This window comes from Carassius gibelio, chromosome B3 (genome assembly GCF_023724105.1).
Source record: "Carassius gibelio isolate Cgi1373 ecotype wild population from Czech Republic chromosome B3, carGib1.2-hapl.c, whole genome shotgun sequence".
In the NCBI taxonomy this organism is placed as follows: Eukaryota; Metazoa; Chordata; class Actinopteri; order Cypriniformes; family Cyprinidae; genus Carassius; species Carassius gibelio.
In genome coordinates this window covers 904,178-928,587 of record NC_068398.1, presented here as the reverse complement: position 1 = coordinate 928,587, position 24,410 = coordinate 904,178, and the positions used below count along the sequence as shown (strand labels likewise).

General features: G+C 42.5%; 2 protein-coding genes and 2 non-coding genes across 15 annotated transcripts in view; 1 reads left to right on the top strand and 3 right to left on the bottom strand.

Annotated features, from left to right (window-relative positions):
- The window catches only part of fam234b (family with sequence similarity 234 member B), a 76,385-nt gene extending 65,941 nt beyond the window's left edge, over window positions 1–10,444 (bottom strand). For 2 of the 9 annotated variants that reach the window (XM_052550509.1, XM_052550512.1), the window contains exons 1-8: window positions 10,041–10,428; window positions 6,557–6,937; window positions 6,372–6,488; window positions 5,357–5,533; window positions 5,164–5,279; window positions 4,263–4,413; window positions 1,980–2,118; window positions 249–446 (exon numbers count right to left, since the gene is read on the bottom strand). In XM_052550509.1, the coding sequence (XP_052406469.1) occupies window positions 249–446; window positions 1,980–2,118; window positions 4,263–4,413; window positions 5,164–5,279; window positions 5,357–5,533; window positions 6,372–6,488; window positions 6,557–6,937; window positions 10,041–10,146 (1,385 nt within the window). In that variant the 5' untranslated portion in view covers window positions 10,147–10,428. Of the gene's footprint in view, window positions 1–248; window positions 447–1,979; window positions 2,119–4,262; window positions 4,414–5,163; window positions 5,280–5,356; window positions 5,534–6,371; window positions 6,489–6,556; window positions 6,938–10,040 lie in introns of all 9 variants that reach the window. The other 7 variants (XM_052550505.1, XM_052550504.1, XM_052550510.1 and 4 more) reach the window with 7 other exon arrangements.
- LOC127953957 (U12 minor spliceosomal RNA) lies at window positions 7,449–7,602 on the bottom strand. The gene has a single exon (XR_008153384.1). It is a non-coding gene; the product is annotated as a U12 minor spliceosomal RNA (small nuclear RNA).
- Window positions 10,445–10,544: 100 nt separating the features above from the next.
- Window positions 10,545–10,698, bottom strand: LOC127953956 (U12 minor spliceosomal RNA). Its single transcript, XR_008153383.1, has one exon. It is a non-coding gene; the product is annotated as a U12 minor spliceosomal RNA (small nuclear RNA).
- A 4,904-nt stretch (window positions 10,699–15,602) lies between these two features.
- LOC127952184 (polymerase delta-interacting protein 3-like) lies at window positions 15,603–24,206 on the top strand. Of its 4 annotated transcripts, none has more exons than XM_052550580.1 (10): window positions 15,603–15,749; window positions 16,236–16,344; window positions 16,412–16,737; window positions 16,838–16,888; window positions 16,980–17,069; window positions 22,191–22,376; window positions 23,393–23,470; window positions 23,554–23,683; window positions 23,782–23,848; window positions 23,930–24,206. In XM_052550580.1, the coding sequence occupies exons 1-10, from the start codon at window positions 15,681–15,683 to the stop codon at window positions 24,126–24,128; spliced, it is 1,305 nt and encodes a 434-aa protein (XP_052406540.1). In that variant the 5' UTR covers window positions 15,603–15,680; the 3' UTR covers window positions 24,129–24,206. The 4 variants fall into 4 exon arrangements, with proteins under 4 accessions (XP_052406540.1, XP_052406539.1, XP_052406541.1 ...); XM_052550579.1 differs by having other exon boundaries at window positions 15,614–15,748; window positions 16,214–16,344; window positions 16,841–16,888; XM_052550577.1 differs by having other exon boundaries at window positions 15,616–15,748; window positions 16,214–16,344.
- The last annotated feature ends 204 nt before the right edge of the window (window positions 24,207–24,410 follow it).

Sequence of the window (24,410 nt, the reverse complement as noted above, 5' to 3'; positions counted from 1 at the left end):
TCACTCTTATGTCAGTATTTAAAATATTACTAAAAACATGCAGAGGGATTACTATAATTTTTTATCAATTAAAATATAATAAAAACGAAAAAAAAATATATAAACAGCAAAAAAGTACCAAATATAAATAAAAATGCACAACAAAATTACTAAAGTTTCAACTAAAACTAAAATGGAAAGTGGAAAAGATAAAAAAACCGGACAAAAAATTGTTGTGTGTGTGTGTGTGTGTGTGTGTGAGTACACACGTGCGCAAGGAGGCGAGGCCGAGGCTCCAGACGGGCCGAGTGTCACTGGCTCTCAGCACAGACAGACGTCTGCTGGAGTTACTCAGCACAATCCAGTCACTGCGACTGCAGTTCAGCGCTGACACTCCGTCCAGATTCCTGAGACGCTGACACGAGCCCACCACCAGAGAGAGCAGGAAGTCCACCTGCTCAGAGACACTGACACACAGAGAGTCAGACACACACACTTCAGTTCACTGCAGTGAACGAACAGGATCATATCGATCACAGGTGCAGTATGGAGTACCTCAAGGCTCAGTACTAGGACCCTTATTTTTCACGCTTTACATGTTAACCTTGGGAGATATCATCAGGAAACAATGTGTTAGCTTTCACTGTTTTCACTGATGATACTCAGCTCTATATTTTTTGCTGAAATTTGCTGAAAAACTACATTTGAATTTTGCACTTAAATATTATAATTATATTAGAATTTAAAAGGTATAATTTTAGCTAGGGGAAAAATGTTTATTAAAGCAAAAAAAATAAAAAAAAATAACATGACTACTGATCATATTTACAAGTTGAATGCACATTGAAATTTGACATTCAAAAATTTCCTTAAGCCCATAGATTCCTAATAGAGCCTAAGCCTAAAAGCCTATACAGCTTCTGTATCAATGGTAACTTTGTTTAAATCAATACAGCATAATTGTTTTATGTAATGTAAAGTTATTGATATATTAAATATTATTGTACAATTATCAAAGAATATATAATGATTCAGTTTATGTCACATTCAAAAATTGAATATAACAAAAATACGATGCACATTCTTAAGTAATCATATTGTAGATGTAGAGTTAAAACAAGCTGAATTTTATGTAGGAAAGTTAAATTGCCATCATGTTCCAACCAAAGTGACTTGAATGCACCTGACAACGTAATTATGATTTGTCAACTCATAAGTACGAATGTCCCAGGAGGACTTAAACGCAGCGTATCTGTGAAAAAGTCACTTCAACAAAACGGCATCATGCATGAATAGTTTAATATAAAGTGGTGAAAGCCAATATTTTGTCATTTAAAATCATGAGATGCAGTGGGATGGGCAATAAACCCTGTCATAAAGTCTCAAGGCATGTTTTTTTAAAGGTGAACTTACATTAATTTGACATGGCTTTCTAAACCTGTGGCTCTCTTGTGCGAAACGCAAGAGCAAAATATGTGTTCTGTGTGAACGGCTTGGATTCAGTTTCACCTTAAACAAGATCTTCTCCCCATTGATGTTCTCTTTTTATTAATATTAATATTCTGAATGAACACCGTAGCAGCACCACATCAAGTGGGTTCAACTGGACAGGCTACAAACAGGGTTTCTGTAGGATTATTACTGTCCTGTTGCTCAGAGATGCACAACAGCGCTGTGGCTGTGGTCGAAACTATTCTTACTGGAGAACTAGAGCAAAAACAGGAAATATGGTGTCTAAAATGTAATTATCTTAATATTAACTACTTGTTTATTCAACTGTTGTAGGTGTAGGAGTGTTTTGTGCTTGCTTTTCGCGATATACTCATAATATCAAATCGCACATCAATAAACTACAATTACTATAATACACTTCTTATCGATCCACCAGTTCACAATTAAAGCTCTGTGTGTTTTGTGTGATTTCCACATTGGTCTGAACTCTGATGAAATGCTATATGAAATGCTCATATAGTGTGTGTGTGTGTGTGTGTGCAGCACACCTGCTGATGTGAATGAGTGAAGACGAGTTGCTCTTCCTCAGACGCTCCCAGCTGGGCTCCTTCAGACGAACTCGAGATGCTGCCGTCTGACCCGTCGCTCTGCTGTAGATGAGGGAGAGAGAGACGGCCTCCACCGTTCCTGAACACATTTCATTATTTTATTTGGAATGACTGATTAAAACAACAGCATCCAAATATTCACAAAGCAGTTCTTGAGCTGTTATGTTTACGATGCGATCGTGACGCGTGATGTAAAGTCCTTTAAACGCGGGGCATCCGTTCAGTATGTGTGCTGTGGATTCCTTTATCTTATCACTGTGTAGTAAACAGAATGGTTCGTGGTGTTTTGGGAACCACAAAGAGAGATTGTATTTGGTCGGGAGAGTTTGCAGCCGAGTTTAATAACAAATGGAAGGATATTTTCGTTGATGGCTGATTTTTGTAACGCAGAGTGTGAGACTGTATGATCCGCGCTCTGCAGACATGCAAGTTTCCCTTGAAGGCACAGGTTACACCTGTATGTTGTTATTGCTGCACAAATCATTCAGATCGGGCCAATCCCAACGTACTCCGAATCCAGTAGCTCTGGTATCCAGCTTTCCACTAGGTCACACACGGCAAAAGCCTGAACTGGGTTTGGAGATGTAATACCAGGCGGGGCAAGGAGACATAGCCATTTCAGCCAGTGGTTTAAGGCCAGTGTGAAGTTCACAGCACTCCAGGGACATCCCGTCTTAATCCCAACTTCAAGTTTAACAGGTTTCGTTAGTTGATGTCCGCAAACCACTTGTAGAAATGAATTTTAATATACATTCTTGACTATATGTATGTACTGTTCCGGCAGTTTTATTTCCTCAAGGGATTTAAGCATTACACTATGTGGTAAAGAGCCAAATGCGTCTCGAAAATCGAGAAATACCGCATAGAAACGGGAGGATTGATGTTTAAAATCATCGATGGCAGTCTTCAAACAGAATACATGCTCATTCATTCCCTGCCTCTCTATGTATGCTTTCTGTTTTGTTGACAATGTTCCTGATTCCAGCAGCCAGGGTAAAATTGGGCATAAAACACACTTCATAAATACCTTGTATATAGTGTGGAGCAGTGATATATCTCGCCAGGTGGAGGGATCTTCTGGAATGTTATTCTTTTTGGGGATCCTATATATAATAGCTCCCTTCCAAGAGTTAATGTCATTGTTGAAAATTGTTTTGCTGCCTTGAGCACTTCATAAGTCACACTGTCTGCACCACATGCTTTGTTGTTCGGGAGACTCCACAGCACGCTTGAGATCTCCTCTGCGGTGAAGTAACGGGGGCATATTTCGGGTCCTCCAGGTCGAGAGCGCCGCACCACGGAGGACTGCCCATCTGTTGGTATAACTGTGCTGGTTGGCATTTCGCAGCATAATACTCATAAACTTTATTAATATCATTTATCGCAGGAGGTGGGTCTAGGTAAGTGCTTTTGTTTAGAATTATATCTATTGCCTTACTCCAACGGTGTTCCCAAAGATAGGCTAGTTCGTTTCCGCTTACCACTCTGGGTTCTCTCATACTGTTGGAGTTTGTGGCTTTGTTGAGCGCCGGCTGGATGGTGTCCCGTACGAAGCGCAGCTCCTGATTTTTATCCACTCAGTGAGCGTCTCTGAGTCGGGCCTCGGTGAGAGTGCTTTACAGAGGGGGAATTTCCGAAGGATTCTTACGGTGTATTTTAGCAAAGGTATTCCTAACGGTCTCCCATCTCTGTGAGTTGCTGTATAAGATCCATTATGGTTATAAGTTTAGTCCAGTAACGCGGGTTAGTTCCAGTGAATTGTACTATTGTTTGTCTGTGATTAATTAGTTTAACATCCAGGGTTTTCCTGAACTCTCTCTCCTGTGCCTGAAAGCACATCCACTCTTGGTCAGAAAGTGGGCGATTGTACTGTTCGAAGTTTGCCCAGGTGGCATACAAATGTTTACTTTCAGGACAAACATTTGTCGGGTCATGGATTGGCAATCCGATGTTTTGGATTTTACCGCTTTTTAAAGCAGCTTTGTATGTAAACTTCAAGGTTGAAACCAAGCACATTGTAAGTAGTCCTGATAATAACATAACTGGCTCTTTTCTGTGTTTTCGCCGGCAGCTACGACGGGTGTAGATGTTAGATTGTTAGTGCAGCGGAGCCGCGTGTGAACCTGCCGCCGCCATGACACACACACACACACACATTTAAATACACACACTGTAACACACACACACACATACACACACACACACGGTAACACACACACTCACCCAGTCCGAACAGCACGTAGTAGGCTCCCGCTTGCGTCTCGTGCAGCAGCGGACCAATCAGCTTCCCCTGAGCTGTAAGGTTAAAGTTCACCGGCCGGCCAATCAGAGCACCCGAGCGGCCAGAGATCAGGACCAGAGCCAGATCAGACACCTGAGCACAGACGCAGATCATCAGCAAGTGTGTGTGTGTTTACATGTGTGTGTGTGTTTGTGAGAGTGAGTGTGTGCGTGTGTGTGTGTGTGTAGGTGTCTGTGTGTGTATGTTTATATATGTTTGAATGTGTGTGAATTTAAGGAATTTAAGGTCTCGAGGAAGAGTTGATTACTTGTCCTACGTTCTGAAGCCCTGAAGACAATAACTTCGGTTTTATCTGTATTCAAGAAAATATATTTTTTGGAGAGCCATGATTTGACATCATCAAGACATGTACTCTTTGCAGATAGAGTATCAATGGCAGACTTTGTATTCTTAGCCAAAGGCAAGTAAATTTGCATATCATCATAACAGTGAAAACAAGGAAGGTAAAGAAAGAAGAAAGAAGGACCTAAGACAGAACCCTGAGGAACCCCATAGCTTAAGTTGCCAGAGGACAAGATAACACTTCTGTTTTTACAGAGAATCTCCTATTTAAAAAACAAAACATTTAAACCAATTTAAGACACCCCCCACCTCCCCCAGACCAACATAAGATGGCAAACGAGAAATGAGAATCTCATGATTGACCGTATCGAAAGCAGATGACAAGTCCAGCATAACAAGAATAACAGAATTACCAGAATCAGTAGTCATTAAAATATCATTTAATACTCTCATGGGGACAGTAACTGTGCAGTGGAGTGATTTGAACACCAATTTAAATATTTATTGTGTGTGTGTGTGTGTGTGTGTTGCGGTGGTCACCTTGTCCTCCGGCAGTGTTGCGATCAGCAGGTCTGGAAAGGCGTCTCCCTGTAGATCCGGCAGCAGAACAGCGTGAGACTCCACATCTCCTACAGCCGTCGTCCACAACGTCCATCCTGAAACACAGCAGCCGTCAGCACACACACATGCACTCGTGCGTTCAGCTGAGTGAGTGAACGTGTGTGTGAGACACCTGTGGAGGCGTTGATGGTGATCATGTGGCCCGAGCTGATTAGGACGCAGGCAGACGAGTGCAGTGGATCTGAACTTCCTGTCTGGAGTCCACACTGAACAGAGATCAACGGCTCTCTGAGCGACTTCCTCCAGAGCAGCTGGCCCCCGACGCCGCTGAGAGCCCACACGCTGTACTCTAAACACACACACACACACACACACACACAGATTAAACACACACACACAGAACCAAAACTCTGCTGATGAACTACTGCAGTGCATAAAGTGGACCAATGCAGTCATTGTTATAATTACATTTGTAGTTATTTTTACAGTTAGTTATAAATAAAGTTAATGTTACAGCTATCGTTATTATTAATGTTAGTTATCTTTCTAGTTATTGTTACAGTTATCACTATTGCTACAGATATAGTTATTGTTTCAATTACTGTTATTTAATATTCTAGTTACTGTTACAGTTATCGTTACAGATATAGTTACTGGTATTGTTATAGTTATTGTTATTTATCAATAGTTATTTCTACAGTAGTATTTGCAGATATAGTTACAGTTACTGGTATTGTTACAGTTATAGTTATTTATCAACAGCTATTGTAACAGTTATAACTGTTGTTACAGTTTCTATTACTGTTACATTTGTAGTTACCGTTACGGTTATTCAGTTATTGATACAGTTATCATTATTGATATCTTTATATCCATTGTTAGTTATTTTGATTTTTTGATTCATTGTTTGAGTTATTTTCAGTTATTGATACAGTTATAGCTAGTTATCGTTAGTTATCATTTAAGTGATTGTTACAGGTTTTGTTAGTTATCATTACAGTTCCAGTTACTTATTTTTTGTGGCAGTTATCTTCAAAGTTATCATTATGGTTCTTGTTATGGTTATCATTATAGTTGTTACAGTTAACACTCCGGTTATCGTTACAGTTGTTGTTATAGTCTTAATTGAACGGGTTGCAGTTGTATTAATTCTTACACTGGATTGAACAGTTTTTGCATGTGCTCACCTTTGCTTTGTGCGTTCATTGGCTGGCTGTCGTTGGAGATGTTCGTAACGGCAATCAAAACGTCATCCAGTCCGTCCCCATCCACATCCCACAATGCAATGGGAGGTGAGGTCACGCCTGCGAGGAAGAGCAGATGTTGGCGCTGCAGGTGTATGTCAGGGGTTATGCGGTGGAGCGTCACTCACCGGCTGTGTCTCCGAGCTCTCTCTCCCACTGCGTCTGGAGCGGCGCCCCCTGTGGGCAGGGGATGAGAAACGCACACAGCAGCACCAGCAGAGCGGCGCAGGACAGCGGCAGCAGGAACGCTGCGGATCTCATCGCCCCTCGCACCCGCGCTGCCTTCTCCTCTGCGGCTCCGCCCTGACTCCGCCCAGGCCCTGCATCATGCCCCGCCCCCTCCCTCAGCTCCTCCTCCTCATCCAACTCCTGCTCGCCCCTCAGATCAGCCACCGCCGGGTTCAGACCGTTACGAGGATAATTCAGAACCAGATCATCGTCCTCCGTCTCATCCTCGCTGTCAGCCTGTGTCAGCGGGTCATACTCGCCCAGATCCGGGCCCTTCTTACCTACACACACACACACAAACACACACAAACACGACAGCATCTCATGATCACTGTGCAGGTAAAGTTACTTATTGTTCATTATCAATACAGTTTATGTTACAGTTTACTAAAGAAGATAATGCAATTCAAAGTGCTTCACAGACTCAATCATTCGAAAGTTTAACCCTTTGATGCACAACGTGGGTCTGAAGTGACCCAACTGAATTTATTTCTTCTATGTATTTGCTAGAAATCATTCAGAATTCCAGGAATTCCTCAATCAACTTGTTTTTGATAATTTGTTCATTTCCTGTGTTATCTCAGTTATGGAGAAGTGTTTTTCTGCTGAATCTCTGAAAGAAATGCCTTTTATAATTTATTGTTAAATAGTTCATTGATTAAGACTAATTTTTTATTAAATGAAAACCTTTTTTAAAATCAGACAAATATTGTAATGATCCCACCCCATAGACAATTCATTTGCTCCATCACTAATGTTTTAGTCTGTTTTCACCAGTTTGAGGGTGTTTTCGGGGCAGATCCTGGCTCTGCTCGGCATCTCACTAAGTAGGTGAGTCACCTCGCAGACGGACCTGTGCCCTTTCAAAAATTCTTCTCGCGAGTTTGAGCGAGGACACGGGCGTCACCCCGCGTCGTTATTTTCCTTACTCATCAGTTTAAGGCATGGGGTGTTGTTTCCCGCGCTCACGCTCCTGTTCCCGCGCGCACTGCTGCTCGACGACGGTGAGGAGCAAGTGATAAACACACAGTGATCCCGGGCCACCAATGACACACACTCCACCACACACACACACACTTGCTTTACAGACATGAAGGAACCAAAATGATACAGCAGTTAATATAAATGTAACTGAACAAAATTAAAACATAAGTAGTGAACCGTTTGCACTTGTTTCTAAGACTTGCTGCTTTAATGAACTGTACCTGCACATCATTGAGCAGCAGGGATTTCAACCACAGACTTAAAGGGGGGGTGAAATGCTGGTTTTCACTCAATCTCCTGTTAATCTTGAGTACCTATAGAGTAGTACTGCATCCTTCATAACTCCAAAAAGTCTTTAGTTTTATTATATTCATAAGAGAAAGATAGTCTGTACCGATTTTTCCTGGAAAAACACGAGCGGCTGGAGGCGTGACGTGTGGGCGGAGCTAAAGAATCACGAGCACCAGTAGGCTTTTGTGTTGAGAGCGTGTGGAAGATGTGACATTACCGTGAGGAAAAAACCATCATCCAAAACAAACCATGGCTAACAGTCAGATTCAGCGTAAATTTATGATCCAGAATCAGATCCCGAGGCTGAAACTGAACGAGAGCAGCAGCAGCAACGACTCGCTCCGAGCGGGGCTCGAACCCGGGTCTCTGGCAGGGGAGGGGACGCACTAACAAGGAGGCAGAGATATTTGAAGCAGTTTTACTCACCGCCTGCGGTTCCAACTCACGATCGTGACCCTTTTTCGTTGGGACTGCATTATCCTTAAGAAATAAACGATATGCAAATCCGGCGTCAAACTGGGCTTTGTTTGTAAAACAAGCATCTTCGAAATGCAGGGAACAAACACAAACACTTGCACAACTCCGTTGATGCTCTGTAAAAATAAACTCCGTCCACTGGTCCCTTAATGCTGTTTCTCTTTTGGTAATCTGTGCAGGGTTGTCTTGCCCTGGCAACCAAAAACACACTCCTTTTGTGACATTTCGTGACGCTCTCGCTCTGATCAGTGAAGTCTGTTGTGCTCTCAGTGCTCTGCTATACGGGAGCGCGCTCTTCCGGCAGAAGTGCCTCAGGACACATATAAGGAAATTCTGCTCCATCTAACGTCACACAGAGCCATACTCGGAAAAAACTTTACGAAACTTGTGACAAACCGGAAGGAGTATTTTTGGAACAGAAATACTCCTTCAAACGTACAACTTAATTTTTGAAACTTTGTCCATGTTTAGCATGGGAATCCAACTCTTTAACAGTGTAAAAAACTCAGTATGCATGAAATAGCATTTCACCCCCCCTTTAAATGTTCACGCAGACTTAAAGAATCAACAACTCATTCACAAACTGGTCCAGCTGGGGCTCAACACTTTGCTGTGCAACTGGCTGTTGGACTTTCTGACTGGAAGACCTCAGGCAGTACGGGTCGGCAGCAACACATCCAGCACCATCACACTGAACACTGGGGTATCGCATCATACGTTTATTGAATCGTTACATCCAGATATGCTTCTAGTATTTGCTGATCATGATGATTTGTCCACAGTAGAGTTCAGGCTGTCTTTTTTTATTCTGATTAGTTACATTTATTCTGGGCTACCAAACCTGAAGAATGCTGCCGAGGGCTACCAGGGATTTGACATTGTGTGAGCTCTGCCCAGACAGCAAGCAGTTTCAGCCCAGGTCTGGCCCACATGGATTTCCTACGGGCCAGATGTGGGCCGGATCAGGGCCAACACTATGTTGCTGTCTAGGTGTACACGTTACATTTACTGTTACAGTAACAGTTGTTGTTATCATTTCAGTTACTGTTACAGTCATCAATATAGTTACCGTTACTTATTTGTTTGTTGCAGTTATCTTCAAAGTCAGCATTACAATTACCTTTTTTAAAATGTTTGTAAATGAATAACTAAATAAACCCCCCCCCCCAACCGAAAACACGTGGTCACGTGACTCCTCCGTTGACCATATGGTACTGTATTGTTTCTCCATTCATTGATGTATCATGGTATTCTCGCGCTGTTTAACGCACAGAACAGCAGCATTGATTGATGATTATTCGCTGCTGAATATAACGCGGCATTATTATATGTCGTGATGTGCATCAGAAGATGATGTTGTATAATCGAGTGGCTGTTATATATGCAGCACGCATCTGGACGTCTGGCTCTCGTGCAGACGCGTTCATCTATCAACGCTCGAGTTAATATCTGATGATCAGGATCAATCGCTCTGATCGTGCAGAATGTAAACGCGTTGCAGCGATATAACGGAACGAAGCCGCGTCTGATCATCGCATCAGTGACGTCACGGAGCAGAACACAGCAGCGCCGCGTGCGAGCTGCTATCAGTCGATTACTTGATTGTTTATTCTCTATTAGTGAGTGACTCACCTGGTAATTTCAGAGCACGGGACAGAGACGCAGCCATTCCGCGCGATGTTATCAGCGACGCGCCTTCTGTTGCTGCTGCCGCTACAGCGCTGGAGAGATGCATCATGGGAAGTGTAGTCTTCTCCGATGACGCCAGAGTGAATCAAATACTGTGAACTTTTGATGTGATATTTCGATAGGTAAAATCACAAAACACCCTTGCTTTCATCTACACTACCTGTCAAACGCTTTTGAAAAGTAAGATTTGTGATATTTAAATAAGTCTTTCTGCTCTTCTGCATTTATTTTATCCAAAGTACATTATTATTATGTTGAAAAACAAGTCATTTGTTTAATCAGCAGGATGAGTAGTCTCTTACTGGCCTGTTTAGACAATCTGGCCTTTAAACACAAAACTACCCCTGCAAATTAACATTAACATACATAAAAAATTATGCATCGAAATAACGCATTTGCTCTATCACTAGTGTTTTAGTCTGTTTTCACCAGTTTGAGGATGTTTTCGGGGCAGATCCTGGCTCTGCTCGGCATCTCACTAAGTAGGTGAGTCACCTCGCAGACGGACCTGTGCCCTTTCAAAAATTCTTCTCGCGAGTTTGAGCGAGGACACGGGCGTCACCCCGCGTCGTTATTTTCCTTACTCATCAGTTTAAGGCATGAGTTGCTGTTTCCCGCGCTCACGCTCCTGTTCCCGCGCGCACTGCTGCTCGACGACGGTGAGGAGCGAGTGATAAACACACAGTGATCCCGGGCCACCAATGACACACAAACACACACCCTGTCTCTCTCACACACACACAAGTGAACTTCATAGTGTACAGAGCGAGAAAAGGAGTAGTTTGTGGCTCGAGCGCTGTGTTTGGCGTGCGCCGTGACGTCACCGCGTCTCGGTTTTTTGTGGAGGCGGAGCTTTGCGTCTGTATTTGGGTGGGTGACGTGACATGGCAGTTTTGCTGTCTTCAGTGTCAAACATGTATGAATACAAAATATATTTGCCAAAAACCTTCTCAATATTGTGCAGAACATTATGCTTTATGTGAAAATTTTCAACATTAAAACAGTTCATAACTAATTTTTTTCAGAATTTTCAACCAAACATAACAAAACTCATATGGTGAGAACTTGAATAAAAAAATAAAAAATGCAAAATTTCTCAAAAAAAATACAGAAAAATAATACAGATGTCTATTTGTGAGCCTACTCTTTTCAAAGTCCAAGCATAATGTTTTGAGTCAGTTCTTATCAAAAAGATTTTGTCACACAAATCAAATTCATATGGTGTCACACTATTTTGGGATATTTGAACGGGCAACTGTTTTGACACCCTTGGGAAGGAGAGGACCTTCTTCAGCAATGTTGTACAGAACTAGCAGTGTATTTCTACTGTTCAACCTGAGGTGAGTCATCATTTTTATTTTTACAATAAATCAGATCTTGTTGGCACTCTGACAAAAGTCCCACTTCCAGATGTCTTTTGGTGTGACACATTTTTTTATAAAAATGCAAAAGAAATGTTATTATTTTGTCATAATTATATGTAAATCTATGCTGCTTTGTTATAGCTAGCATGTTGTGCTGAGTGCAGTAAACATCATATGTTGTGACATGTCTGCCTGTCACGCCATATGATCTGAATTGTAATTCCCTGCATATATAACAATAAATAACAAAGTCCAATGTATGTTTTGTATATTATGTATATTTGAGGAGTTGCTGAGGAAAAGAAAAGAAAAGTAAACAACAACTGTCTGTTTCCGGGCAGATTTCTTGAAGCCTGGCAATACATGATAGCTAAAATACATGATAGCTAAAATATCATCACTGTAGGCAGTGCAACTAAGAGGAACGCAGTTAGGAAATGAACAGAATAAACAATGTTGAACAGCTGTTAAAATGTTCACACCATTCTGTTAACAGATATCAAGAAAAGAAACAGAAAGGGGAGATGCCTAAATTTAGGATCCAGACTCTCCCACCGTCAAGAAGAGAGAAGCTGAGGGAGATATGGAGAGATTCTCAAACAAAAGATAGAGGCAAAAGAAGAAATTTAAATGCATTACTCAACATGACTCCCCCAGATATGAAGGAGACATCCAGGTAGACCCAGGTGAAGTCCCAGGTCCTACGTCACCAGCACCAGCCCACACTGAAAAGATAAAGAAGCGGAATAAATCATTAAGGAGACTGAAGGATCAGAACAAAAGGCTCCAGAGAAAAGTCAGCAAAGAAAAGGAGAGGGCTGAGAAATATAGGAAACAAAGTGTGAGGCAAAACGTAACAAAACTAACAGTCAGAGAAAAATCCAACTTGCCAGCCAGGAAAAAGTAAAAAAATGAGAAAAAGGCTCAGGTGGAATCCTTCCTGCTGTTAGATGAAAATAGCACTGTGCTTCCTGGGAAGAAGGACACAGTAGGCAGGAAAGAGAAAAGACAAAGACGAGTGCTGACTTCCTCACTAAAGGACCTTCATAAGACCTACATGCAAAAATGTGAAAACAGACAGTTCATAAGGTATAAACCTTTTAATGTCACAGAGGCTAGATCCAGCGACCGCAACACATGTGCCTGCTGGGAACATGCCAACATCTCGCTCCTAAGTGATGCTCTTTCAAGCAGAGGCTTGATCACGACAAGAACTGGGTGAAGAAAAAGAAGAGGGGGACAGTGCTATGCCACCATTTCCCAGTCCTTGCCTCATGAGCGTGCCGTGTGGGCACACATCAAGCCAGTTATTGATGATTTCCGAAGAAGACATGAAAATGCAATCGACACCCTGCATGTCCTCAGTGTGTCAACCCAGTACCGGAATCGATCAAACTGCTTCCTCATGAGCAGCATTCCCTATGCATGGGGATTCAAGAGGGTCACCTGGAACTTTTCAGAGCGTTCCCATGGGAAGGGAGTGCTGAAGCGTAAGGCAGACAAGTATGTTCTCGGAGGCAGTGACCTACAAACACCAAGGGATCTGTATGAGTAGTTACAAAAGTCCTCTGAAAATGTCACCATCATGTGGATTGAAGAAGAGCAGATCTGCACCGTGGATGAAATGCTGCCTCCGTCAGTGCGTCCAGTGACTGGAATCAGCAGTACACACCAAGTTCTGTCTTTTGCTCCAGGAAAGATCTTAGCTGTTTCTGCCAGAATCCAGGGATGTGCACCTGTCACAAGCTGCACCAACCTGAGTTTGACCATGTTTTCCCTGATGAGGTGCCAGGTGACAAGACAAGTGATGAGTAAGTATTATGAGTTTCCATTCAATTATTTACATTTTACAATAATAAATACATACATGATTTTCTTCCTTTGACTGTGAAGCGGTGGCCCATCTGCTGAAGTGCCCTCTGTCCAACCTAGCTGGCCCACTGCAGATTCCCGAGCCCAGTGAGTATAACATATTGAGCTAACTTTAGGACATGCTGGTGATAACATTTCACTGCAAACAAACTTTTCCCTGACAAATAAACCTCTTTCTTTGACTTAAGTGATGGTGATGCCTTCTTCTCCATCCAGCTTGCCCACTAGAGAGCCCCAAGCCCAGTCAGTATAACCCCTACATATTTGTAAACTGGGCAAACCCAATTTGATGGAGTAGAAGCTAGTTATTGCAATCCCTGCAGACAGTCGTGTCACTAACATCTAAATCTGTCCTTCTGAAGCTCTTCTACTCAGGTGCTGTATGCATCAAGTGAAGAGACCCAAGCTGAGGATTCAGACATCATTTCCTGAAGGATACACGCAAGGACAGTTTGTCTTAATTAAGTATGAGGGAAAACCATACGTGGGACAAATTGTTGCCGTAAGTATGGAGGGGCTGCAGATGAACTGCATGAAACAACGTGGAGACAAAAATGGTTTTGTCTGGCCAAATAGGCGAGACTGCATTTATTATCAAGATCAGGAAGTTGTTTGTGGCTTATCACAACCTCAGCAAGGCAGTCGGTTTGCTACTCTCTCCAAGTTTGACTGGCTTATGTACAATGGAGTCTAGATGAACTGATTTATTTGTGGATCCACTCAGCTACGCTGTATGTTCACAGTTCATATGATATAAAAAAATTGGTTGTTTTACTTATATTAATACATATTGCAGACCACTTTGGAATTGAAATGAAATTTGATAAACAAAGCTATGTTCATATGGTTCATAAAATATATAAAAAAAAATTGTTTTATTGTTAAATATCAAATAAATCAATAAAATTTGAATATTGCCTTGCAGCATTTAAGAGTGGTTAAATATTTCCTGCCATATGAGTGATCAGTACTCACCAATAAGCAGGATAATACATGGTTTGCATTGACACATGGCGACATTATCAAATTGTGAAAATAGCATACCTTTATTTATGATAAAACCTGAAAATGTTCATGGAATACATAGAAAATAGTATCAGAATAATTGAATTGATAATTGAAAATTTTGAAATAACATATGTTTCTATAAAGATGAGAGTTAGTAGAACAAAAGTCAACCATTTTTATGCCTGTTATTTGAAATTTTTGAAAAAACACTTTTTTTATGGTACATATGTCACTGACCCATTTACAAATTATTAATTATTCATTATATTATCTTCTCAAGTTTATAGAAACGATATGATTTTTTGTTTAATGGAAGATGTACGTAATCCTGTTGTTCTGAATGAAATTGTCATTTTGAGCAAGTGTTATATTGATAAATGTAAGTGTAATCCACATCACTGTTTAGCTGTTGCACATTCAGATATGTTTTCAAGAAAATAAAGTAAAACCTGAGGAAAATACTGCAGAACATGTTCACACAGGACACTATTAACATGAAACCATTCAGAAAGATTGGGCACAAATGGGTTAACTAGAATGTTACCAAAACATTTAGCTTAAACCTTTGATTTCTACTGTCTGGACAAAAATATCTTGAATTTCTCTGATTATCTTGTTTTTCATGTTCCAAAGTAGGTTTGGAATGGCATGGATATTTCCATTTTTGGGTGAACTTTCCTTTTAAGAACTTTATTATTTGTAAATAATACACAACTAATCTATAAAAGATACGGATATTCATATGTAATCTGTCTCTTACTGAATTAACATTTTACATTCTTAATTTTTTATCATTTAGATGATGAAAAAGAGTGTTTTGTAAAGATGCACTGAGCGTCAGGAGCTCAGTAAAGTAAGAGATGTAGAGACCTGTGTTTGTACAGTAGAGTCTCGTTATTCCAGATTAGATTCGAGTTCGGTGTAAACTGTGCCAAACATTCAAACCTGCTTGTTTTGATTTAGATTTCTTTCGTCATTGATATAATGTTTTGCTTTTGTCACATTCATTGACATAATGAATATAAAAAGAAAACTTAAGTTTTATAGGTACTTCGGAAATAGTTCAAATGTTTGTTAATGTTGTTTATATATATATATATATATATATATATATATATATATATATATATATATATATATATATATATATATATATATATATATATATATATATATATATATATGTCGTGAATAAATAAGATCTCGCGTTTTCTCGTGTTCCGCGTGTATTTTGACCCTTTCCGCTTTCCGTCACGCACCGCTTTGATCCGCCCATAAGTATGTAGCGCATGCGCGCTGTGTTCCACTCAGATAATCCAATCCACACACAAGCGCAGATATGGCGGATCTATCTCTGGATGAAGTGATTCGTCAACGCAGTTTTAACGCCAGAGGAGTCAGTAAGAGGTACATCTGTTCAGACACTCGGAACGGCATTCGTTTAAACCGCTGAGGCGTTTTATTCAGTCGTTTTAAACACGGTCGAGTAGCTCTTGGTGCTAAGCTCGATGTCCCGTCTTCTCTCGCCGCTGATTGGTTAAAACGGCTGTCCTGTGCGTTTCTTTTCGCGGCTGCTTTCACAAACAAACCTCGTACATTAATTTAATTTCTACACAAACTAGAGCTGTTTGTTATCAACACGCGAGTTCCCTCAGTGATCGATCTGTCGACCGGAATATTCCCTTTTATTGAGGGCATGTGTTGGAAAAACATAAAAGATTTATTTATTCAGAAAGTTAGTATGTATGCAAATTGTATAATATCAAAAGTCACTACCGAAACACAGTAAATATCATTTAATTAGAAGAGTTATATCGCCCTTATAAGATTTTGCTTGTAGATCGTAAACCACACACTTTCATAACATTTTAGATGTGTTGGTAACTCCTACAAGCCCATATATGGCCGAGGGGCGGGGTCAGTGGGCGGGTCCTTCGACGCCCGTCAGATGATTGGCAGCGGTGACGTCAGGCAGCGGCTGGGAGTGGGCGGAGCTGCAGCAGGTAAGTGTCCTGAGGTTAGCTCTAGCTCTGGTTTACTCTGGTGTTGTTCATCGCTCTATCTGTGCAGTGTTTCAGGTGAAGGATGCGCGAGAGAAGCTGGGACAGAAGGATGCTCGGCTCCGGATCCAGGGTCGAGGGGGCGGAGCCGGAGCCGTACAGGACGCGCGGCAGCTGATAAACTCACGCAAGCAGCAGCAGGCTCCGCCTCCGAGCACCATGGGAGTCTCTCACATCAACAACACAACCCTGAGTGCTAGAGTGGGCGTGGCCCTGCAGCCAGGGGGCGGGGTCACAACAGTAGTGGATGCGCGCGATAGGTTGAGCTTAAAGAGGAATGTCCCGATGGCGTCCAATCAGAGCGCAGCATTTATGAAGATCACCAAAACCATCCAGGTGAGCAGATGAGTGACAGTTATAGCAAGACTCTGACTCTGAACCCCAGTGACTGAGTGTGTGTGTGTGTGTGTGTGTGTGTGTGTGCGTGTGTGCCCAGCAGAGGCCTGTGGGAATGACCAGTGGTTTCCGCATCAGTGGAGCCGCTCCGGTGAGACTCGAGTCCTCCTGAACGCTCAGCAGTGCTTCAGATGATCATGATGAGTGTGTATCATGAAACATCCCATCATTTCTGACTGTAGGTCATGTCTGCTGCTCCTGAGGAGGAGGATGGAGCTGTGATTCCCAACAAACAGATGAAGATCAGTACAGCCAGCAGCCTGCAGACACGGGTGAGACTCACACACACACACACACACGCATCTGAATAGTGAACATATGTACATCCAGCAGAAGCCCAAAGAGATCCATTCAGTTTTCTGGAAGTGGTCAGCTGCTCCTCTGACAACATTTCTCAGAGAGAGATATGTATAGTTAGCTTGACTACGTCAGACTTCTTACTTCCGCTCAATTTCATTTAGCTTCTGTACTCAGTCTGATACAGCGTCAGAGCTTTCTGTTTGCCTCCGGTCTGGAAACAGCCGGGCCAATCCACGAGCAGAGGGCGGGCTGAGAGCCGTGACGTAGATGCTAAGCACCGAGTTTTAAATTGTAGGTTAGAGAAATCGAAAACCGAAACGACCGCGGAAATGGGAAACGAGACACGGGATGCGCTCTGTTATGGAGAACATTCAACTCTTTTTCAAACTGAAGCCAGAACAAGAAGAGTGTTGAACAACAGGTTTACAGTGGAAGTTCAATCATAGATTTGAGTTCGATGCATGATGTCTGTGCTTCGATGCGGCTGTACAGGCGCATAACATACGTCATAACTAAACGTATCTGATTGGCTTACGGGTAACCAATGATTTTAAACTTCAGACAAGCGCCCCCTAGCGAGAGAGAAAACACTTCTCTATTATGCCATTCCAGACTCTGTCTACGAAGCAAAGTGAAGTAGCAGAGTCTGGTATCACCAGGCTAATATATAGTAGGTAGACACCCAGAATGGGTGATACTGCAGGCCGTGGCGTGTTAAAATCATTTGACACTAACACCAGGACGGGCTGCAAAATGAATGTTATTGTAGAATGAAAGAAAAAGGAAAGTCTTAGGCTACAGTCTACTCATCATAACATATATATATATATATAAAAATCTTCAGGTTCCATATATATAAAAATAATCCTATACAGAACTGACGTTTACTTCTGGCTTCTCAAACGTGTTTGCAAGTTATACTTCACTAAAAAGCATGTCAGTTTTGTCCCAGTTTAGTCTGTAGTTTCTCATCCCGCACACGAGGAGCTGATCTGAACATCTCTTCACGGTCTCTGCTGCACTCACACAGGTTCAGTGAGCAGGAAGGGACTCTTATTTTGTGCAGTCGGCCGTTCACTTCCTGTTCTCTGTGCCTCAGATGTGTAACACTTCCAGCGCTGATCCTGCGCACAGATTTAGAAATACTTCCTCACGAACGAGATGATAGTGATAGTGAATGATTACACTGTCGTCTGTGCACGCAGACGCACTTCTGGAAAAATCAGCCGAAAAAAGACCAAGAACCGATCGCGTATAATGTACCTGCTTTATGGCCGGTCAACCGGTGCATCCCTAATAACATTATTATACCAGCCGTTATTATTTCTAAATGTAATGAAATACAACTCTCACAAATGTAATTTATTGTTTAGCAGCGATTAATCAGTTACAGTGTGTTCCTGTGTGTTAAAAATGCCATGATATACTCAGGAGCGTAGTCTGTGCTAATCTATGCTATCTGTTAACTATGTTCCAGTGTATGTTTGTTTTCCCTTGCATCTGAAAATCACTTCGTGCTCAATCTGCCTCCCATGATGCTCCGCTGTGGACGCTTTACACATGTTTGATATAAAGGTTGCTGTCATGTTTATACAGGAATCGAATTTTAAGCAAGGTGCCTCTGTCCGGGAGTCAAAAGGTGATCACTTCAGAAATGGAAAATATTTTTATTCTTTCTTTATTGTTGTATAAAAGGAGTATTTATTCTCAATACTGATCTTAATAATATAGGCCTATATGTGCGTTAGTGTTGGGGTAGTTCTGTGTGTCTCGAGATGAAGCTGTGAATCTCCTGCTCGTTCATGTGGACATACTTCATATGTGGATTACTGTCTAGAGCAATAGAATCAATAGAGTTAATATAGTTCTTTCTCATTTATCAGTCAAATCTACAACTGAGACGAGATGATCATAAAAGCAGTAATGTTATTACCTAATTACTGTATTATAGTATATTGTGACTTGTTAATACTATCCCATCATGCATCTGACATCCGCTGGTGTTCAGAGCTGTTCAGATCAAACTGCAGTGAGTCCGTGTCATGGACGGAGGACAGAGCAAGGACATGTATTTCTAGTCTATATTTACATCTCGTTATGCCGCTGGTTTAGGATATTTAGGATATAAATGATTTGTAAATATTAGGGATCGGTTGACCGGCCATAATCAGTTTCAATAATCAGCTTAAAATACGCAATCAGTTTTTGGTCCGTCATGCCAAATAGAATCGAAAGCTTTTTTTAAATCAATGAAACATGTAAATATTTTTCTTTGTTTGTCCTTTAGATTTTTGTTAATTAGAGTGTGGAGAGAATAGATGTGGTCAGATGTACGTTGTTTTGGTAAAAAGCCAATTTGTGATTTATTTGGGATGTTGTGTCACTATGCGGCTGTTTATTATATTACAGAAGAGCTTAGCTAGACTACTGCCCACACAGATGCCCCGGTCATTACTGGGATCCAGTTTATCTCCGTTCTTATATATGGGTGTGATCAGTCCTTCAGACCAGGCCTCAGGGAAGTCACCAGAACATAAGATCAGATTGAATAATTTAGCCAGAGCTTGAGTTATGGAAGGACTGCTGAGTTTGAGCATCTCATTACTGATGTTGTCCTGTCCACATGCCTTCTTTAATTTGAGCTGTTTAATGTGCTCTGATATTTCTGATGTTGTTATAATCATGTCCAGTGGATTTTGGTAATTTTTGATGGTTTTCTTTAGATGGTCTAGTTTTCTCTGTGTTTTAGTTTGGGGCTGGTTGAGGTCTGGTTCTAGTGTTTGGTAAAGAGTTTTAAAGTAAGAGCTCCAGACTGTGCCGCTCTGGAGGAATGGGTCTGATTTGGGAATTTTTTAAAGAGATTCCAGAAATTGTTTTGGTCTATTGATTGATCGATTTCATCAATTTTAGCTTCATAATATTGATCTCTTTTGTTACAAATGAGTTTTTTATAATTTTTTAAGCAGCTGGAGTAGGCGAGGCGTAGCGTCTGATTGGCCGGATCTTTATGCTTTTTGTTAGCAAGTCGTCGAAGGTCTTTTCTGAGACATTTGCATTCATTATCAAACCACATATTCTTTTTAATTTTTGGTTTGTTTATTCTATGTTTGTTTGGTTGTTTAATGTTAGATATAGTGGCCAAAGTTTGAAATATGTAATTAAGTTTGGATGTTGCTGAGTTTATTCCATTAGTATCTGGAGTGAAATCTGAGGACAAAAAGTCATCCAGTATTTTCAGTATTACAGAGCTTTATGCCATTTATGACTTTTACAAAGCTTTAACATCTGCTTCCCATTTATGTTGATGACATTGTCATAACTGGTTCTCGGAGTAATGACTGGTGTTGACTGAGATACAATGTCCCCAAAAATGTGAGCATTATCTGTGGTGTTTACATAATCAATTTCTCTCCCAGTCCTTGCGTTTAGGTCACCACATACAAGAACACTTCCTTTGGCCTGAAAGTGCAGGACGTCTCTTTGCAGCTGGAGAAAGCTCTCTTCTTGGTAGTAGGGAGAATCATGAGGAGGAAGATAAACAGCACAGAGGTAGAGATTACTCTGTGGCAGGACAGACTGGATTAGCCTCGCTAGTGTTCGGGCACCACATTTTCTGTGCTTTCATGTGTGGAAACAAGAGTTTCTGGTTGATGTATTTCCCGTTGGAGTCGATGAGAAGAAGGGCTTCTGCTTGGCTGGAGTTGTGAGGAGCTGATGAAGACTGAGGCTCGTCCACTGCAGATGATTGCTGACCGTCCAGACCGGTCAAGTGTTTAGCATCGGATCCTTTGGGAGATAAATCATGAAGCAGTTGTTCATAAGTTCATCTTTCTTTCCAAGTTCAGATTTCAAGACAGACAGTTCTTCCTGCATTTCTGTTTTGATTTCTGTGATTTGTCTTCTGAAAGTTCCTTTGAGTTCCTTCAGCTCTTCTCTGGCTTGGTGAAGTTCCTTTGACATCTGCTCTTTGTTTCTCAGCAGATATTCTGTCTCTTGTTTTAAATTCATCATGTCCTTTGTAAGCTGCTCCAAGTCGCTGTTGTCTTTCAAATTGGACATGATTAATTCTCTTAGATCCACCATATCGATTTCCAGAAGTGAACATTTCTCCTTCATTCTTGACATGGGAGATTGAGTTAAGGCTGTTGCAGTTGTCTTCTTCTGTGTGTCTTTTACGGGAGAAGAGTTTGTGTTCATATCTATATGGTCTTGTACGAGATTTGTATTAAGACATGTCTGCTGTTTAATTTGTAAAAAGTCAGCTGAAAATGCTAGGAGGGCAGGCTCTGAGCCTTGGATCATGACAGTGCCGTTGTGGTATAAGTTAAGAGATAAAATTCTTGATTCCTCATTTCCTTCAGCATCTTTGGATACCAGGATCTGTCTGCCTTTGCAGATGCCTCTCTTTGTGGTGAAGGTGAAGTGTTGGCCATGAGGAGCTGTTCTCGGTGTAGAAGAGCAGGTTGAGTCAGCAAACAGTGTTTCAGGACTGTGCTTGATCTGTTTCTGTCTGTGGAGCTGTCTCGAATGCTCTGAGCTCTTCTGAGGGGACACAAAGGGGCGGGGCCTATGTGCTGCAGCGGCCATTGCTGATTCTAGAATGTAAACAGATAACTGAAAAAACTGTCTCTGTTTGTTTTTGAGAGTTTTTCTGTGAACTATATACAAATATTGATCAAAATGTCCACTATATTAAAATACTGATCCAAATATGTGCACGAACAGTACAAGAAGACCAGAATGAGCATCCTCATTGACACTGCCAGAGAAAAAAAAAACATTCAATATATTCTTCCTGATGTAAATATTACTGATCGTTGGTTATTTGTTGCTGCTTGATGTGTGGTGATCTCCTCTGCTTCTGTGAGGTTTAGTCTGTGAGGATCTTCAGACAGCTCTCGGTCTGGAAGTGTCTCAGTTTGAGAGATGTGGCCCTTTGAGTTGCTCTCATCTGATTTTCTCTCTCTCTCTCTCTCTCTCTCTCTCTCTCTCTCTCTCTCTCTCTCTCTCTCTCTCTCTCTCTCTCTCTCTCTCTCTCTCTCTCTCTCTCTCTCTCTCTCTCTCTCTCTCTCTCTCTCTCTCTCTCTCTGTAGGCGGGGCCCATCTCTCTCTCGACTCCCATCACTAAGGTGGTGAAGAACGACTCTTACACTCCTCCTTCAGTCTCAGTGCCACCCGCTCGCCCCCCCACACAGAGCCTACAGCCTGTCTGCAGAACCACCGTCAGCACACACCAGACCAGCAGAGACACCAGCGGCCCCACACACACACCTGCACAGGTACACACACTCACACACACACACACACCCACACACACCTGCACAGGTACACACACACACCTGCAAAGGTACACACACTTGCACAGGTACACACACACACCTGCACAGGTACACACACACTCACACACCTGCACAGGTACACACACACACACACACACACACCCACACACACCTGCACAGGTACACACACACACACCTGCACAGGTACACACACACACACCTGCACAGGTACACACACACACCTGCAAAGGTACACACACTTGCACAGGTACACACACACACACACACCTGCACAGGTACACACACACACACACACCTGCACAGGTACACACACACACACCTGCACAGGTACACACACACACACCTGCACAGGTACACACACACACACGCACCTGCACAGGTACACACACACACACACACACACACACACCTGCACAGGTACACACACACACACACACCTGCACAGGTACACACACACACACACACACCTGCACAGGTACACACACACACACACACACACCTGCACAGGTACACACACACACACACACACACACCTGCACAGGTACACACACACCTGCACAGGTACACACACACACCTGCACAGGTACACACACACACCTGCAAAGGTACACACACTTGCACAGGTACACACACACACACACACCTGCACAGGTACACACACACACACACACACACACACACCTGCACAGGTACACACACACACACACACACACACACACCTGCACAGGTACACACACACACACACCTGCACAGGTACACACACACACACACGCACCTGCACAGGTACACACACACACACACGCACCTGCACAGGTACACACACACACACACGCACCTGCACAGGTACACGCACATTATACAACACAATGAGTCATTATCAGGACTATAAACGTGTCTTTAGCTCCTCTCACTCCACATCAATCAGACCTGTACAGCTAACCTCTCTGTGTGTGTGTGTGTGTGTGTGTGTGTGTGTGTGTGTGTGTGTGTGTCAGCCTGTCTCCAGTCCTCTGGAGGGCACAAAGATCACGGTCAACAACCTTCACCCTCGAGTGACGGAGGAGGATATAGTGGTGAGTTCAGGCCTGCGGCTCGTCACACACTCGCTCGTCTCACTGAGTGTGTGTGTGTGTTTAATCTGTGTGTGTGTGTGCAGGAGCTGTTCTGTGTGTGCGGGGCGCTGAAGCGGGCGCGGCTGGTGAAGGCTGGCGTGGCTGAGGTGGTGTTTGTGCGTAAGGAGGATGCAGTCAGCGCTTACAGGAAGTACAACAACCGCTGTCTGGACGGTGAGACACACACACTCACCTTCTTCAGTACAACACTGAAGTAAATGTGCCTGTATCAGCTACACTGATCTGTGTGTGTGTGTGTGTGTGTGTTCCAGGTCAGCCGATGAAGTGTAACCTGCACATGCAGGGCAGCGTGATCACGTCAGAGCAGCCCATCCTCCTGTGAGTCGCCCCTCCATCAGTGTGATGATGAGGATGAGGATGAAGAAGGTGACTCTCTCTCTCTCTGTGTGTGTGTGTCAGGAGGCTGAGCGACTCGCCCGGCGCAGTGGCTCCAGCGCAGAAGGACTCGTCGTCTCGCTCGGGCTCCAAGACGTCTCCAGGGCCGGAGGTGGACCCTCAGACCGTCCTGAAGGCTCTGTTCAAGTCGTCCGGTCAGAGCGGCTCCAGCGGAGCAGAGTCCAGAGACCCTCACTCCACCGCCTTCCGCATCAAGATCTGACGCCTGTTTCCACGAGCGTCCACACTGCTTCACTTTTAACTCTCTCTTTTCTTCAGTAAAGATCCTTCTTTATAATCAGCCGTGTGTCTCTCGTTATTCCTCGCTTTCCTTCTGTTGACGGTCACATTTACACTAGCATTCACAGCTGATGCATTAAATTGATGAAAAGTGACCATTTCTTACTGTGGTTTTGAGAAATAAATGCAGTTTTGGTGAGCAGAAGAAACTCAAAAACAACAAATTAGATGCTCATGAGGTCTAAATAAATAGATTTCCAGTGAC

What these genes read in the sequence shown, in the direction of transcription:
- LOC127952184 (XM_052550577.1), top strand. Translation starts at nt 15,681, where the DNA reads ATGGCGGATCTATCTCTGGATGAAGTGATTCGTCAACGCAGTTTTAAC. An exon ending in GCATCAGTGGAGCCGCTCCG is followed by an intron (nt 16,889 to 16,979) that starts GTGAGACTCGAG and finishes TTCTGACTGTAG; the next exon opens with GTCATGTCTGCTGCTCCTGA. An exon ending in TGACGGAGGAGGATATAGTG is followed by an intron (nt 23,471 to 23,553) that starts GTGAGTTCAGGC and finishes GTGTGTGTGCAG; the next exon opens with GAGCTGTTCTGTGTGTGCGG.